An 18,689-nucleotide genomic window follows, 5' to 3' on the forward strand; every position below is an offset into this window, starting at 1 on the left:
GTTTATTCAGATTTCAGTGCTCATGTTTTCTGTAAGGCTCCTATTGTGCCATTTTAAGTAAAATAGAGAATTATTTAAACTAGTCTACTATCCAAGTGTTTGGTTTTGTAAGAGAATTTATTTTTATTATGCTTTTAAAAAATTGGTTATAAAAGAATATGTTTAAATCACCCACAATCCCTTTTCTAGGGACTTTTCTAATTTACATTTTTCAGTCTTCTCTGTCTTTCTACAAGTTTCGTATATTAGATACACAAGAAAGGTTTTCAAAATTGGAATCATAGTACATGCAGTTTGTCAATACTTTTTCTTAATATTATATCATTAGTCTTTTTCTGTACACAAAATATTCCTTGAAGCATAATTCTTAAAGGGTGCGTGGTATTCCATTTTTTACCAATGTACTTTAGTTATTCTTCTGTTTGGAGATACTATTTTACACAAATTTTCTGGGAATATGTGATTTTATTTTTCTTTAGAAAAAATTCTTAGAAATAGACTGTATATTTGTGTATTTTTAGGATGTTTGCTACATGTTTGCCTGATAATTTTGTAGCAGGGTACTGCAATTGATTAAGGATAACTGGAAGACAGTAACATTGAGAGCCTGGTCTCAATGAACCTGACTCAGAGGAGCAGGGTCCAGATCCAAACTTTCTGATATACTAGCTGTGCCAGGTGATCAGTCACTGAACTTTATGTGCTTAGATTCCCTATGTGTAATATAGGAACAAAAGTATTAATCTCACCTGCCTAATACTGTTATTGTGAGAGCCTCATAAATTAGGGAACCTCTTGGAATTTCTGGACCTTTGGTGAATTGCAAACATGGTTTCAGTCTAGCTTCAGAGCACTGATAAATAGCTAATTGATTCTTGCCCCATTCTGCTAGGATAAAGTAGATTTTTACCAAAGAAATAAATGCATTGCTTTCATCAGAATGAATTTATTATGAAAAATGCTCCAAGAACAGTGAATGAATGCTTCATGAAAAATGATCAAGAAAAGGTTTTTGTGTCTTTTTTTAGGGGTTACCTGTGTTGAAAGGACTAGCAGTATCAAACTATTTTTTGAATGAACACCTTGCTTCTAAATGCTTTCTAACATGTTACCTCATTAGGATTTGGTTTCTTTATTTATCGTTTTTAGTGTGGACAGTGGGCTTAAACTAAGTATTGCCTACAGACTGCCTGTGTGAGCCTGCCCTCCAGTGATGTGATGGCATCCAGGTCCCCGCACGGAGCTATCCCTGCATGGCCTAACCTCTTTCACAGCCCCTAATCCTCTCTTTCTGGCCCAGCTTTCCTTAGCTGTTTCTGAAGTTGCTCAGGGAAGGCATCCCACAAGACCCTCCTTTGGGACAAATTGGAGCAGTACTCCTGCAGCCAGGTGGTGGTAGCTCTGTAGCTGTGGTTCTTCAGTAGGTCCCAGAGGCAGCAGCAGGAAGTGAGCAGTACCAGGATTGGCCACCAGGTGGCAGGTGGCAGGCCTTCACACCAGACTGTGCCAGGGGCTTCCCAGGGCCTGGCAGCTGAGCACATGCAGGCAGGCTCTACTGCTCTTCCATGCTGGTGGCCATAGCATCCCTCCTGTCCTGTGAGACTCCAGAGTCCCTGTCAGGCAGACAGAGCCTCAAACCTTACTGGCTGGAAGAGGCTTCCCCTGGACAGAATGCAGTTCTTCCAGCACCCAGGCCCTGTCCTGTCCACAATATGATATACAGACATCAGAGCGGACTTGGTTTGTGGGGCTCCACCTACCCAGTCTCCACCACCAGGCATGAAACATGGTCTGGAGGTGCTGAAGCCAGGGCCGTTATGGCAGCCGAGTGAGGAGCACGAGTGAGGCTGGTCAGAAAGGCCAGACTCTCAGGATGGTGTGGGCAGGGACCAGGAAAGGAGAGCGCTGGCGTCTGAGCAGCAGGAGGGTTTCTCTAGCCCACACCCGAAGGCATAGGGCTGGTAGGTGCCAGAAGCCCCACCCGAGGGCTCTCATACTGGCAAGTGAAGGTGATAGCTAAGAAATAAACATTTTGAGGCATCTGTTGGATGAGTTCCTTAGGCTGCTGTCCAGCTCCAGGCTCCACTCCGGGCTCAGCAGTAGCAGCTGAAAGAAGCATAAGGCTCTGAAGCTGGAGACAAGACTTCCGAGGCTCAGGCTGCTCCGTGGTAGCGCCTTTAATGGCAGCAGCTCCTTCAGTAGCACCTCCAGGTTCACTGAGCTTGGCCCCAGAGGAAATCTGTCTCCCTGCTTCCGCATTTGCAGCCTCGGAGATCCAAATAGGTGCAGATCCTGGCAGACTCAGGCCAGAAGCGCGCGTGCCCTGGGATGGGAGGCTGTGGGAAGAATCTCTGTTCTATGCACCAATTCTGGGCTCCTGGATAGATCTTGGAGTTTCCTTTTTGTTTCTACCACTCAAGTGGGTAAAATATGGAGTAATTGAATTACTTAATCAAAAGTAATTATTTCTTCCAGTTCTTTAATTCTGGATTCTTTGTTTGCTTTTGAGATAGCTGGGTGATCATTTTTAAAAGAAATGGCTCTGTTTATATTAAGATGATTTAAAACATGTACCTTGATAGATAAATGGTGTATCCTTTTGAAAGAAGATGTTTGAAATAGGTGTTAAAACAGAAGTAAATAAAGGGTAGGCATTCAAAGCAAAATAACCCAGCTCCTTTTAATGAAAACAGATCTTTGTACTAGTGGTAGGTAAGGGGCTTAGGTGAGAGATAGAAACATGTAGTTGGGAGGTCCCTGGGGAAGTTTTTCCTGTGTGAGAAGACTCATTCCACTGCATGATATGTCTCTCTTTCCACTTTTCTGTCTGTTCTGTGCATCTAGAACAAAAACTTCAAAGGCAGAGTTTACTGACAAGAACTTCTTTAGAGAAAAAGCAGATTCTGAGTGACATAGAAGCACTAGGGAGCCAAATTACTCCTCTCACAAAGTGATCCCCACAGAAAAGTCTTTGAGAAGCTCTGGAAAGCATGTGTTATAAGACTTACCAAAGACAGTAATTATCCCTTTCTAATGCATAAAATAGAAGGAAAGCTTAGATAAGTAAAATGTCTAAAAGTGTTGCTCCAAATTATATATTCCTTTCTGAGCACACTGGTTTTTAAACTCCTCTTCCTTTGTACAATAGATGGAGAATACATGTTCATCATAGGAAAATTAGGAAATGAACAGATACTAACATAAGGGAAGAAAAAATAGTCTAAGTTACCCATAATACTATCATTTTATATTTAATAAGCTTATATAGTAATGTTTCATGATCTACCTTTATCACTATGTAATGTAATATTTTATCTATTAAATATTTATTACACAAATCTTTATGTAATTTGTATAGTTACTGTCTTAAAACAACTGAAAAGAAATCCCTTATAAGTGTATCTTCTATATGCATATCTCCTCTAGAATATTTCTGAGATAAATCCAGATTTTTAGCCTGCAATGCCATGTAGTTCTGAAGGTGGCTAATAGGACGTAGTCTTAGTTTCCAGGAGAGAAGGCACCAAAGAATTCTTACTGATACTGAAGTCAGCATTGTATCTTACTGATACTGAAGTCACACTGCTTGTGTGATGTTGGACAACATACTTGGTTTCCTTGAGTCTCATCTATGAAATGAATATGACACTGTCTATCCTATGTCACAGAATTTGTGAGGATGAACAGAGAGTATGTCAAAGCATTTTATAAATGATAAAGAGCTTACAAGTGAAAGATGTTAATAATAGTAACTGAAATCAATTACATACATATAATATATAAGATCCTATTCTGATTAACCTCATTCATTCATCACAGCCACTCTAACAAAAGTATTATCATTAGGTCTATTTTATAGGTTAAAAAATGTCAAGAAAGAAAGACCAAATAGTTTGCATAAGTTCACATAGTAATGTACTTAAATTGGAAACTAATCTATTTAATCCCAGAGTGTTGGCCCTTCTTCTCTAGAGTAGTAGAAAAGTGTGGGTCCCATAGTTAGGCTGTGTGGGATCAAATACTATCTCAAAGAAAGTATGTTACTCATTGTGCCCATTTCATCCTTAGTAAATTAGAGTTATAATGATATGGACTTGACCTCTTTGGATTGTCTGAGTAGTAAATAAAGTAATATATGTGAAGGACTTAGAACTGTGCTTGGCACAAAACCAGTGTCTTAAATGTTAATTATTATTCCTTTCAATGTTATCAGTGAGAGCAAACCCTTGGTGGTCAATTTGCACATCTAAATGTGTTAAACTAATAAATTTACTTTCTCTTTTCTTGTGATATTGTTTTCCCATGCCCTTATTTTTTCTGAAATCTTGAACATACATAATGTTTGGTTTTATAAATAACTTTTACTTTGTGAGGGAGTTAGTTGCAATTGAAGGAGATTCAATGTTTGGAGAACTTAACAAGGGCTTAAAGGCAGCTAATGAACAGTATGACTCATATTTGAAAGTAAAAAATATGAAAAATCCTTTTTTCATTTCCCCTGAAAAAACCACTCACCAGCACAATTATTTTTAAATATCACTTTGCTATGTTCTTTTGAAAGTTTAAACGTGCAGAAAAAAAGAGAGCACAATCACCTTCCTGCCACCCCTAGTACCCTCCGTCTCTTCTGCTCTATCCGTGGGAAGCTGTTTGGCTTTGTTGTAGTGGTGTGTCAAATAATTTAATCCTACGGAAAGAGATGATCATAAGAGTATTTGGGGTTGTAAGAAAGATCATTAAAAAGCCAGTGGCTGCACAAATGTATTAATTTAGTGACCCAAGGTAGACAGTTCTGACATTATGGTGGGAATATCATCAGCCTTGACTACTTGTTCTTCAGTTCTTTATCTGATCTCAGCAAATTGAAAGGTCATATATAGAATTAGAAGAGGTATAGAATTAGAAAACATCCTGAGTGAACTAGATAAGTGAGAGGTCTATGACAGAGTTCTGGTAAGTAGGAATGACTAAGGAGCTTGACAACTTCCCACATCAAAGGAACAAATAGCTGTCCTACCTGGAATGTCCATTTCAGAACTTGCAAGTCGTTCTCATCTTTTGAGCTGAGAATCCTCTCTCTTTCCCAGGAAACTGTTGCAAGATAAAAAGCTCAAGGGAAAATTGTTACATGTATATTGTATTCTTACATCCTGGATTTTCTAGGGCAGTTTTGTTTTTGGCTTACATGATGAGTCCTAATTTAGGTTTGTAAAATATCATCATGGCAAATCTTTGTGAAGACTTTATTGAGATATTAATTTTTACAATAAGAGAGTGGAAATAAACTACATGTCTAATAAAAGGGTTGATGGCGGATGGAAGGAGGGTCTGAGTCCGAGCAGTCATTATTGTGTAGTGATGACATTCATTTTTCTCCTAATGCCCTTCTGAAAATTCCTTCTTATATACTTCACAGGTCAGCTTCAAACTACCTGGAAGGATAATCCTCCTAGAAAGTCATTTATCTCACCACATAAATATTGACAATCCATACCATATTAGTTGAGTGGAATATTACAGTTTTTAAAAAACAATAGTTGGTGCTATAAAAACTTGTTATAATGTGAGAACAGGTTTAATGTTATATTAAATAAAACATACATATAAATAAAAATAGTTGTGTAAACAGTGGTTAAATTACTTTTCTTTAAAATTTTTCCTTAATGTTATTTTAACAGTCTAAGCAACAGATAACAATGAATTGTCATTTTTTTTTAACTTAGTAATTTATTCCCAAGGAAACCATTTCCTTCTCTAATTTTTAGGATATATTCTACCATCTGAAACCCACTTAACTGACCCATCACGTTTTTGGTGACACTTCTTTTAGGTGAAAATATTAGTACTCAGAGTTCTGCATTTTTGAATCTTTTGATGTTATATATGGAACTAGAATCTGCCCTTTAGGGGATTAGAAAGAAGTAATGTGTAAAGAAAACAACATATGTCTGGATATAATTAGACTAGTATATTATTATTACCCCACAGAAATTTTAAATAATTACCTTCAGGGTTTATTTACCAGGAATGACCATATCAGAAAAATAATGAAGGCAAATGTGATAACCAAAACCAGGGAAAAATTTCCTTCTTTTATTTACAACCAAAATGACATAATTATAATTTTATTGATTCCAGAACAATCTGTTATCAAATAGAACATGGGAATTTTTACACATGAATCACATGAATTATCCAGAAAACCAAATGTGTACATTCCTTAGTTAATATGCAGTCTAATGCCAGAGGAACCCAACACTTCATTTATCTATGTAATTTGGCCACTTTATATGGGACTCCATAGATGCTAAATCATACCACTTGACCCATATTTGAAGATTTGGATAATTCTATAATTCTGGTTGCTTTTTGTTAGACTATACTGAAGATAATGACAGGATCATCTAGTATTTCTTAGATTATGTTGAAATTCCCCAGAACTTTCCTCAGGGCTGCCTTTATCTCCTTATTCCGAAGGCTATAGATGAGGGGGTTGAAGAGTGGGGTCACCATAGCATAGAACAAGGTCGCAACTTTCTGCAACCCAGCAGAATGTCCGAGACCTGGGCTCACGTACATGACCATCAAAGAGCCATAGAACAGAGACACCACAGCCAAATGAGACCCACAGGTAGAGAAAGCCTTACTTCTCCCCGTGGCTGAAGGCATACGCAACACAGCTAACAGGACAAGAGTATAAGATCCAAGGATGAAGAGGAAGTTACCGAAGATAACTAATGAGCTTAGAGTGTAGCAAAGTAGTTGGGTTGTTGGGGCAGAGGCACACGCCAGTGTAAAAAGGGGCCCTGGGTCACACACAACATGGTCAATAATGTTTGGACCACAGAAGGGCATCTGAGAGATGAGAACAATGGGGATTAGGAACCACAGAAATCCACAAACCCAACAGATACTGACCAGTTTGGTACAGAGATGCCCAGTCATGATATTAGGATAGTGCAAGGGACAGCAGATAGCAAGGTATCGATCAAAGGCCATGATAGCCAAAAGGAAACACTCAGATGTTCCCAAAGAGAAAAAGAAATAAAATTGGAGGAAACACCCGGCAAAGGAGATGGTCTTTTTGTCTGAGAGGAAGTTGACCAACATCTTGGGGACTGTGGAAGAGACATACCAGATCTCTAAAAAGGAGAAATTCCCCAGGAATATGTACATGGGGATGTGAAGTCGCCGGTCACACCACAGAGCCCAAACAATAGCCCCATTCCCTGTTATAGTCAGAGCATATGTTGCAGTGAAGAGTGAGAAGAGGAGGAGCTGAATCTTCCACTCACAAGAAAAACCTAGGAGTATAAATTCTCTTACAAAGGCAAAGCTGAAAGCTGGCTCAGAGACATTCATTGGGTCAGTAACCTGCAAGGACAAAAGACATATTGTTATCAGTTAGGACTAGTTGCAAATGTGTTCTTTTTTTCAGAGTAGAAGACAATGAACATGGGATCATTTTTCAAAAGAATCATTCATTAGGAACAGAATGTAGTTTACTTGTTTTGGGCCATATACTCTGAGTTTTGGGCAAGGTAGGTTGCTGGGTGAAACCAACTTTTGCCTGTTTCTAAACCTTTCCCTTACTGTGCTACCGTGATAGAAATAGGTTAAGTTAAACTCGTTTTGTAAGCTTGTTTGGGGCAGGATGATCATGATAGGTTCTGTGGAGTATATAATATGAAGTTGACACTTAATGAATATGCTAGTTTCCTATCCTAAACTCATCTTATAGTGCAATAGATTCAGTGAAGGTTTTAATGTTACTGTTTGCATCTCAGTTAAATATATTATTTAACATATTCAAATATGAAAAAGAAATGGACGTATTTTACAGCAAGTTGGTAGTAATCATCTTAAAGCCACTATCTCTGCATTTCTGTTGCTACTATTAGCTTAAGCATCATAAAAATGCAACATCATAGGCTACTTACCAACACTGTTAATATGGCAATGTTGCAATGTCTTCTGTAGAGAGCAGTGGCTTTAAGCTTTCGCTTAATCTTTCTCCTATACAGAAGTTTGTAAAATAACAGCTAGGCATGGGGTTTTACTTTTGAATTTTTTTTAAATAAAATTTTGGGATTGACTTTTCTTCTATGCTTGTTTAAAAATTTCCATTAGAAGAAAGAAGTCAAATATTTCCTTTCATCATAAGTAAACTTCCTTCAGCCTACATTCTCATGGAAAAGATGTCAGGGATCTGAGTTCTCTTGAATTTTTATGTATGACAATATGGAAGATGTGAGGTCCTGAAAGTTATGAGGGCTTACATTTTGGGCACACCCATAAAATTTTCAAAAGAAATCTTTCTTCCAACCTATTCTCCACATCAGTGCTCTGAATAGTCTATTAGGATGATTTGTGCTTATTTTAGTAATATGTATCTTTAAAAAAAATGCTCCAAATCAGAAATACTAGTCAACAATTAATAAGTAGCCTTAATCTTATTATTTGCTCAAAAACCATCAAATGATTTCATTATTCAAAAATTCACAAGTTGTCCAAAAATTCCACAGAGCAATAAATCAACATTAAGGAATTACAGAATGAAAGGGGATTGACACAGAGGTGTCATGACCCTCTATAGTGCTCAAAAGATAGTTTGACATCTTCCAAATCTCTAAAATATTACACTATTCGATAAAATCCTATACCTCTGTCTCCAGCTAGTGTTTTAATGCTTCACAAAAACTAAGAGTACACTTTCTTTATCACATGTTCTCCTGGGACTTGGCCTCAGTAGCATTTGGAAAGTTCTTCAAGCCATGGATCTTTAAAAAGTTTATGATTACACATTCTCTGAAGAATCAATAAAGAATAGTTGACTACTTTACTGAAGGCACCATTGTTTACAAATAGCTTGCCCATTTGAAATAGAGACTCCAAAAAGCACAGTTTGGGGAACACTAAGACACAATGTGTTATCTAAAGTTATAATATGAATCTCAGGGACATTTCTAATGTCTGCATATGGTGGAGGACACGGAAGTGAAGTGCAGAGAGCCCAGAGAGGAAAATGTTGAGGCTCATTGTACGACACTGCAGGATAAGTGACATGAACCTTTGTCCTACAATATTGAAAGACATTGACTGTAAACATTTGTAGAACTTAAAAATTAACTTTCAGAAGGGCAGCATGGTAGAATTCCTTAGATAAGAGCAAGAAGTGTCAATATATGTTAATTGACTGAAATACTTCAGAGGAACACATGGCTTCCCAACTTACATCAGAAAAGTATTTGCTTTCATTGATTAGTGTCCCTTTCACTTTTACCTTAAGGCACTTGGGGTCTGTGTGGTATGACTCAAATACCCCGGAGGGAATGAATGCTCATACCGTACAGTATAAAGTGACTGAGGACATCAGGAATCTATGCCTTATGAGCCCTGGTCTGTGGACCATAGACTGCCTGAGAAATATCTAAGAGCAAACTCCTCACGTTGATTACCTATTAGTCATACTACTTCAGTCCTTAGAAACTCCTGAGACATAGCTTTGATATTATTTGCCTGCTCAAACATCGTCAATGGTTTCATTATTCAAAAATTCCCAAGTCCTCCATAAATTGGTTTCCTGACTTTTCTTTCCCTACTACCTTTTACAGATAAATTGGAAACATTTCATTCTCTGAATAGCTTTTAATTTTCTACATTCATTTTTTTCTCGCTCATTTTCTCTGCTTGGAAATCCTTGTGAGCTCCATCTACACCTGCTACAAACTCCATTTAGCTTTCAAGGTCTAATTCAAGTGGCATTTTCCCATAATGCTTTCTCTTACTCCCTAACCAAAGCAACTTTTCATCTGTGAGTTATTTAGCAGTATTTGTATCTGTCTTATGATACTTATCACAACTGCTTTATTCTATTTGAGTACCTACCATTTCTCCCATCCCTAAAAGTCTTTGTAGGTAGAGGACAGGTATTCAACTTTGAATTAATCAAGGTCATAAAAATACATGTATTCATTAATTCTTATTAAATATTTTTTGAATAAATGACATTATATTTTCTATTATATGAATTTAATTATTTGTAAAATCAACACCTGGTGCACCAAAGTAAAAAAAGACAACTCCAAGGTGCGTGACAATATTACACTTTATTTATAGATGCTCAAGAAAGAAAGGGAGAAAGGGAGAGATCTATAAAGGTTAAAACTCATTATGAGGGGGGGCTTCTTAGAAAGCTCATTGAAGAGATGGCTTGAAATGTGACAGGATAGTGCTACTCCAATTGTGGTCAATGGGCCAATGCAGTCCTCAAATTGTTATCCACTTCATGACAAATACAGAAATTAAGGGTAAGCTTTTAGAAACATTTATAGGAGACTAGCATTATGTGTGCTGAATCTAATATTACAAAATGGCTGTATTTATGCTTTATATTTCATTTTCTGGTTAATTTTTGTTTTATTTTACAAGACTCTCAACAGTAATGAACTGGTGAAAAAAAGCTGGTCCTTTGCTTCACTTAGTTTCAGAAACAATGACTTAGAAGACAAGTAGAATTTAAACTGAATGAGGAGGCTTCAACTAGGGGAAACTGTGTGTGGGGAAGCTGGGTGGGGAGGGTGGTTAGCCATGATGGACATCCTTGGGGCTGAAGGCAGAGGAGAGGAAGAAGACAGGAGTGGGTGTGAATAAAGCCTTAGGGCAAGGAAGTGGCTTTGGTTAAACCAGAGAATGAAAGCGGAAGAAACAGGTTAGAGATCCATCAAATTAACAAATTGCTTCCCTAAAGTAATGTCAATCTAAAAAGTTTCTGTTTTTAAGATACATCCCCCCAAACTTGGAATTCTGCATCTATTTTGGGTTCCTAAGACACTTAGAACAATAGTTAGAGGACTGGATTAATTATCAATAAGCTCTTTGCCTACAGTTACTGCACTTAGTCCCTTTTTTCATGCTCCATTATACTTTGCCTTGATTAAATCTGCCAAAACTCACAGGATCTTTTCCCCATATTATTGTCTGGGTATTTACAGTATTATTGGTGACAAGAGTTAGGATCAAATCTAGAAAAACAATGATGATTTAGACTAATTCTATTTCAGTTGTTTAGTGTTAATGAATGAAGGGAATATGCTCAGGTGAGTTTCTCCTTAGCCTTGACCTGCTAATATATTTTATGATCATATATATTGTATTTCCTACAGGTCTCTGAGCCTCTGTTTCTTTGTTATTCAAACCTTTACCCTTCTTAAAATCATATAATTTCTATTGATTTTTTTATATTATGGAAAATATACATGACTTGAGATTCATCACTTTAACAATTTTTAAGTATACAGGTGAGTGATGTTAATTACATTCACATTATTGTGCAGTCATCACCACTACCCATCTCCAGAATTTTTTCATCATCCCAAAATGAAACTCTATACCCATTAAACAATAACTTCCTGTTCACACCTCTTTTATTCTATGAATTTGACTATTCCAGATCCCTCATATAAATTGAATCAAATATTTGTCCTTTTGTGTCTGACTTACCTCACTTAGTAAAACATCTTCAAAGCTCACGAATGTTGTAGCATGTGTCAGAATTTCCTTCCTTTTTAAGGACAAATAATTCCATTGTATATTTATATCACATTTTGTTTAGCTATTCATCTGTCAGTGGACACTTGGGTTGTTCCCACCTTTTGGCTATTGTGAATTATGAACATGGGTGTATAAGTATTGGCTAGAGTCTCTGTTTTCAGTTCTTTTGAGTATATACCCAGCAATGAAATTAATGGATCATATGATAATTCTATGATTAATTTTTGGAGGAACTACCATGCCATTTGCCACAATGGGTCTACTATTTTGCATTCGCACCTGCAATGTACAAATGTTCCAGTTTCTTTACATCTTTGCCAACACCTCTTATTTTCTGTTCATTTTCTTTATTTTTATAATAGTCATCATAATGTGTATGAAGTGATATCTCATGGTTTTGATTTACATTTATCTAATGATTAGGGATAATCAGCATCTTTTTATGTGCTTACTGGCCATTTGTATATCTTCTTTGGAGAAAAGTCTGTTCAATTCCTTTGCCTATTTTTGAATTCAGATGTTTGATTTTTTTTTCTTGAGTTATAGGAGTGCTTTATGTATTCTGGATGTTAACTTCTTATCAGGTATATGATTTGCAAATATTTTCTTCAGTTCTGAGGGCTGCTTTTGATTCTGTTGATGATATCCTTTGATGCACCCAAGTTTTAAGTTTTGATGAAATCCTGTTTCTCTTTTCTTTTTTTCAATGCCTGTGCTTTTGGTGGGATATCCAAGAAGTTACTCCCAAATGCAATGTCATGAAGCTTTTCCCTTATGTTTTCTTTTGAAAGTTCTGTAGCTTAGTTCCCACATTTAGGTCTTTGATCCATTTTGAGTTAATTTTTTTATATGATGTATAACCAGTAACATTATTGAAAGACTCTCCTTTCCCTACTGAATAGTCTTGGTATCCTTGTCAAAAATCATTTGACCATATAAACACATGAGGATTTATTTCTGGGTTCTCTATTCTATTCCTTTGGTTTATGTGTCTAACTGTATGCCAGTACCTCATTGTTTTGATTACTGAGTTTTGTAATATGTTTTGAAATCAGGAAGTGTCACATTTTGTGTTTTATTTTTTAAATTGTTTTTGTTATTTGGGATCTCTTGAGAGTCCACATGCATTTAGGATGAATTTTGCTATTCCTGCAAAAAATGCTGCTAAAATTTTGATACTTTATAAAATAGCAAATAGCAAGACAATTTGCTATTTCCTTGAATCATCCTAAAATGCAAATGATTTTTTTTGAGAGGGCATCTCTCATATTTATTGATCAAATAGTTGTTAACAACAATAAAATTCTATTGTTTTTATAGGGGACTCAATGCACAGTCATTAATCAACCCCAAGCCTATTTCTCAACAGTCTCCAATCTTCTGAAGCATAACCAACAAGTTCTTACATGGTGAACAAGTTCTTATATAGTGAGTAAGTTTTTACAAGAACAGTGCAAGGGCAGTCATATCACAGAAACTTTCGGTTTTGATCACGTATCATGAACTATAAACAATCAAGTCAGATATGATTTATATATTCATATATATATTTATTCATTTGATTTTTATGCTTGATTTATAGGTGAATCCCACATTTCTTCCTTATTATTATTATTATTATTTAAATAAAATGCTGAAGTGGTAGGTAGATGCAAGATAAAGGTAGAAGACATAATTTAGTGCTGTAAGAAGGCAAATGTAGATGATCAGGTCTGTGCCTATAGACTAAGTATTAATCCGAGCTAGACAAGGGCAACAAAACATCCACGGATGCAGAAGATTTCTCTCAAAACAGGGGGGGGGGTGAGGTTCTAAGCCTCACCTCTGTTGATTCCCAATTTCTCTCCTGATGGCTCCCCTGTGACTGTCCCTGTCTTAGGTTGTTCCTCCCTTGAGAAATCTTACTTGTCTCTGGCTAACCAGTCATCTTCCGGGACCATACAGGGAAATGTAAGTTGGTAAGTGAGAGAGAAGCAATATTGTTTGAAAAAGTTAGCTTTTTACTTCTTTGCAGATTTATGCCCTGTGGCTTCTATGCCCAGCATTTGTCTTGAGGTATGTTTACCACTTGGAAGAATTATGATACTCGGTAATTTTCTATATGAGGCACGAATTCTAATAAAGGGTTGTAATTAGAAAGGAAGAAGAAAAGCTATAGAAGTAGCAGAAGGAAGAAAACATGGGAAGATTGATTATTTCTTTGACATCTTCTTGTAGAGTAACATTAGCATGTATAGGTTTTAAACTACTAATTAAATTTCACATATACATTAACATAATAGGAATACAGCTACATAACAAAAGCAGACCTACAATTACCAGCCATATCCAGTGAAACCAAGAAAACCAGTTAGGTACCCTAGGCATTTGTGAAAACTTATCAATGATATAATGGATATTGTCTAACTGAATTTGAATAGTTTGAGAAAAATCAGACAAATTAAAACAACACATTCCTGGGAACTGTTCACATCCCATATGTTCTTTTAACAGTCTTTTAATAGTCTATAGTATCACGATTTTGGAGCACTGCAACTTACACTTCCCCTAATTCTTGGTTGAGTTCAGACAGTATAGATCCAGTCAAATTTGTTGTTTTACTGTATGCACAGGCCAGCTTAGATATCTCCTTCTTCATTCCAATGGCAAGTCTAGGAACCAGTGGGATGAATGCAGCTACAACTGCAAAAGCGCCAGGATCTTTGCTGAAGTTTTTCGATGTTCATCTTCTGGAATGACTCTTCCAGAGGATGTTGATGTTGGAAGTTCTTCTTCATATCATATCTTAATTCGTTTTCTGTGTAGCCAAATTAGGCTTTGATCTACTGTATAAACACAAACAAACCATTTGCCCACACTTTGATATGACCTTTATACCATTGTGAAGAACCTATTGGAGATCACCACACAGGAACTGCTTTTTTTTTAAGAGAAAGGAATATTATCAGAAAAATGTACTTCCATAGCTGATCATCTGACACCCTTTAAATGATCAAAATTAAGGATATGTAAAGCATGCAGTAATCGTTGATTTGCAGTTAGTTTTATCCTATCATGGAGTAATCCCCCTTTTCTTTCTCTTTTTTTTTTGTTATCATTAATCTACAATTACATGAAGAACATTATGTTTACAAGGCTCTCGGCTATACCAAGTCCCCCCACCAAACCCTATTACAGTCACTGTCCATCAGCATAGCAAAATGTTGTAGAATCACTACTTGTCTTCTCTGTGTTGCACAGCCCTCCCCTCTCTCCCACCACCCACATTATGCATGCTAATCATAATACCCCTTTCTTCTTCCCCCGCTTATCCCTCCCTACCCACCCATCCTCCCCAGTCCCTTTCCCTTTGGTACCTGTTAGTCCATTCTTGGGTTCTGTGATTCTGCTGCTGTTTTGTTCCTTCAGTTTTTCCTTTGTTCTTATAATTCACAGATGAGTGAAATCGTTTGGTATTTTTCTTTCTCTGCTTGGCTTATTTCACTGAGCATAATACCCTCTAGCTCCATCCATGTTGTTGCATATGGTAGGATTTGTTTTCTTCTTATGGCTGAGTAATATTCCATTGTGTATATGTACCACATCTCCTTTATCCATTCATTTACTGATGGACACTTAGGTTGCTTCCAATTCTTGGCTATTGTAAATAGTGCTATGATAAACATAGTGGTGCATCTGTCTTTTTCAAACTTGAGTGCTGCATTCTTAGGGTAAATTCCTAGGAGTGGAATTCCTGGGTCAAATGGTAAGTCTATTTTGAGCATTTTGAGGAACCTTCATACTGTTTTCCACAATGGTTGAACTAATTTACATTTCCACCAGCAGTGTAGGAGGGTTCCCCTTTCTCCACAACCTCACCAACATTTGTTGTTGTTTGCATTTTGGATGGTAGCTATCCTTACAGGTGTGAGGTGATATCTCATTGTGGTTTTAATTTGCATTTCTCTGATAATTAGCGATGTGGAGCATCTTTTTATGTGTCTGTTGGCCATCTGTATCTATTTTTTGGAGAACTGTCTGTTCAGTTCCTCTGCCCATTTTTTGATTGGGTTATTTGTTTTTTGTTTGTTGAGGTGTGTGAGCTCTTTATATATTCTGGATGTCAAGCCTTTATCGGATCTGTCATTTACAAATATATTCTCCCATAGTGTAGGGTTCCTTTTTGTTCTATTGATGGTGTCTTTTGCTGAACAGAAGCTTTTCAGCTTAATATAGTCCCACTTGTTCCTTTTTGCTTTTGTTTTCTTTGCCTGGTGAGATATGTTCAAGAGGTCACTCATCTTTATGTCTAAGAGGTTTTTGCCTGTTTTTTTTCTAAGAGTTTTATGGTTTCATGACTTACATTCAAGACTTTGATTCATTTCAAATTTACTTTTGTGTATGGGGTTAGACAGTGGTCCAGTTTCATTCTCCTACATGTAGCTGTCCAGTTTTGCCAGCTCCATCTGTTGAAGAAACTGTCATTTCCCCATTGTATATCCATGGCTCCTTTATCAAATATTAATTGACCATATATGTTTGGGTTAATGTCTGGAGTCTCTGACCTGTTCCACTGGTCTGTGGCTCTGTTCTTGTGCCAGTACCAAATTGTCTTGATTACTATGGCTTTGTAGTAGAGCTTGAAGTGGGGGACTGAGAACCCCCCACTTTATTCTTCTTTCTCAGGATTGCTTTGGCTATTCGTGGTCTTTGCTGTTTCCATATTAAATTTTGAACTATTTGTTCCAGTTTGTTGAAGAATGTTGCTGGTAATTTGATAGGGATTGCATCAAATCTGTATTTGCTTTGGCAGGATGGCCATTTTGACGATATTAATTCTTCCTAGCCAAGAGCATGGGATGAGTTTCCATTTGTTAGTGTCCTCTTTAACTTCTCTTAAGAGTGTCTTACAGTTTTCAGGGTATAGGTCTTTCACTTCTTTGGTTAGGTTTATTCTTAGGTATTTTTTTTTGATGCAATTGTGAATGGAGTTGTTTTCCTGATTTCTCTTTCTGTTGGTTCATTGTTAGTGTATAGGAAAGCCACAGATTTCTGTGTGTTGATTTTGTATCCTGCAACTTTGCTGTATTCCGATATCAGTTCTAATAGTTTTGGAGGGGAGTCTTTAGGGTCTTTTATGTACAGTATCATGTCATCTGCAAATAGTGACAGTTTAACTTCTTCTTTACCAATCTGGATTCCTTGTATTTCTTTGTTTTGTCTAATTACCATGGCTAGGACCTCCAGTACTATGTTAAATAACAGTGAGGAGAGTGGGCATCCCTGTCTTGTTCCCGATCTCAGAGGAAAACTTTCAGCTTCTCGCTGTTCAGTATGATGTTGGCTGTAGATTTATCATATATGGCATTTATTATGTTGAGGTACTTGCCCTCTATACCCATTTTGCTGACTTTTTATCATGAATGGATGTTGAATTTTGTCAAATGCTTTTTCAGCATCTATGGAGATGATCTTGTGGTTTTTGTCCTTTTTATTGATGTGGTGGATGATGTTGATGGATTTTTGAATGTTCTACCATCCTTGCATCCCTGGGATGAATCCCACTTGGTCATGGTGTATGACCCTTTTGATACATTTTTTATTTTGATTTGCTAATATATTTAATTGAGTATTTTTGCATCTTCATTCATCAGGGACATTGGTCTGTAATTTTCTTTTTTGGTGGGGTCTTTGCCTGGTTTTGGTATTAGGGTGATGTTGGCTTCATAGAATGAGTTTGGGAGTATTCCCTCCTCTTCTATTTTTTGGAAATCTTTAAGGAGAATGGGTATTATGTCTTCTCTGTATGTCTGATAAAATTCCGAGGTAAATCCATCTCACCCGGGGGTTTTGTTCTTGGGTAGTTTTTTGATTACCGTTTCAATTTCTTTGCCCATAATTGGTTTAACTTTTGTGTTTCTTCCTTGTTCAGTCTTGGAAGGTTGTATTTTTCTAGGAAGTTGTCCATTTCTTCTAGGTTTTCCAGCTTGTTAGCATATAGGTTTTCATAGCAGTCTTTAATAATTCTTTGTATTTCTGTGGAGACTGTCATGATTTTCCCATTCTCATTTCTGATTCTGTTGATTTGTGTTGATTCTCTTTTTCTCTTAATAAGTTTGGCTAGAGGCTTATCTATGTTGTTTATTTTCTCAGAGAACCAGCTCTTGGTTTCATTGACTTTTTATATTGTTTTATTCTTCTCAATTTTGTTTATTTCTTCTCTAATCTTTATTATGTCCCTCCTTCTGCTGACTTTAGACCTCATTTGTTCTTCTTTTTTCAGATTTGATAATTGCGATGTTAGACTATTCATTTGGGATTGTTCTTCCTTCTTTAAGTGTGCCTAGATCGCTATATACTTTCCTCTTGAGACTGCTTTTGCTGCGTCCCACAGAAGACGGGGCTTTGTGTTGTTGTTGTCATTTGTTTCCATATATTCCTTGATCTCTATTTTAATTTGTTCGTTGGTCCATTGGTTATTTAGGAGCATGTTGTTAAGCCTCCATGTGTTTGTGAGCCTTTTTAATTTCTTGGTACAATTTATTTCTAGTTTTATACCTTTGTGGTCTGAAAAATTGGTTGGTAGAATTTCAGTATTTTGGATTTTGCTGAGGCTCTTTTTGTGGGCTAGTATGTGGTCTATTGTGGAGAATGTTCTATGTGTACTTGAGAAGAATGTATATCCTGTTGCTTTTGGATGTAGAGTTCTATAGATGTCTATTAGGTCCATCTGCTCTACTGTGTTGTTCATTGCTTCCATGTACTTACTTATTTTCTGCCTGGTGGATCTATCTTTTGGGGTGAGTGGTGTGTTGAATTCTCCTAGAATGAATGCATTGCAGTCTATTTTCCCCTTTAGTTCTGTTAGTATTTGTTTCACATGTGCTGGTGCTTCTGTGTTGGGTGCATATATATTTAGAATGGTTATATCCTCTTGTTGGACTGAGCCCTTAATCATTATGTAGTGTCCTTCTTTATGTCTTGTTACTTTCTTTGTTTTGAAGTCTATTTTGTCTGATACTAGTACTGCAACCCCTACTTTCTTCTCTCTGTTGTTTGCCTGAAATATGTTTTTCCATCCCTTGACTTTTAGTCTGTGCATGTCTTTGGGTTTGAGGTGAGTTTCTTGTAAGCAGCATATAGATCCATTCTGTTAC

At 36.7% G+C, this 18,689-nt stretch overlaps 1 protein-coding gene and 1 pseudogene across 1 annotated transcript; both read right to left on the minus strand.

Moving 5' to 3' along the window:
* Window positions 1-1,277: 1,277 nt before the first annotated feature.
* Window positions 1,278-5,804, minus strand: LOC130679668 (toll-like receptor 11; annotated as a pseudogene).
* Window positions 5,805-6,414: 610 nt separating this feature from the next.
* Window positions 6,415-7,389, minus strand: LOC118909843 (olfactory receptor 11H12-like). Its single transcript, XM_036880606.2, has one exon. The coding sequence runs from the start codon at window positions 7,360-7,362 to the stop codon at window positions 6,415-6,417; it is 948 nt and encodes a 315-aa protein (XP_036736501.2). The 5' UTR covers window positions 7,363-7,389.
* Between the last annotated feature and the right edge of the window lie 11,300 nt (window positions 7,390-18,689).

This window comes from Manis pentadactyla, chromosome 11 (genome assembly GCF_030020395.1).
Source record: "Manis pentadactyla isolate mManPen7 chromosome 11, mManPen7.hap1, whole genome shotgun sequence".
Taxonomy (NCBI): Eukaryota; Metazoa; Chordata; class Mammalia; order Pholidota; family Manidae; genus Manis; species Manis pentadactyla.

What these genes read in the sequence shown, in the direction of transcription:
- LOC118909843 (XM_036880606.2), bottom strand. Translation starts at nt 7,362, where the DNA reads ATGAATGTCTCTGAGCCAGCTTTCAGCTTTGCCTTTGTAAGAGAATTT.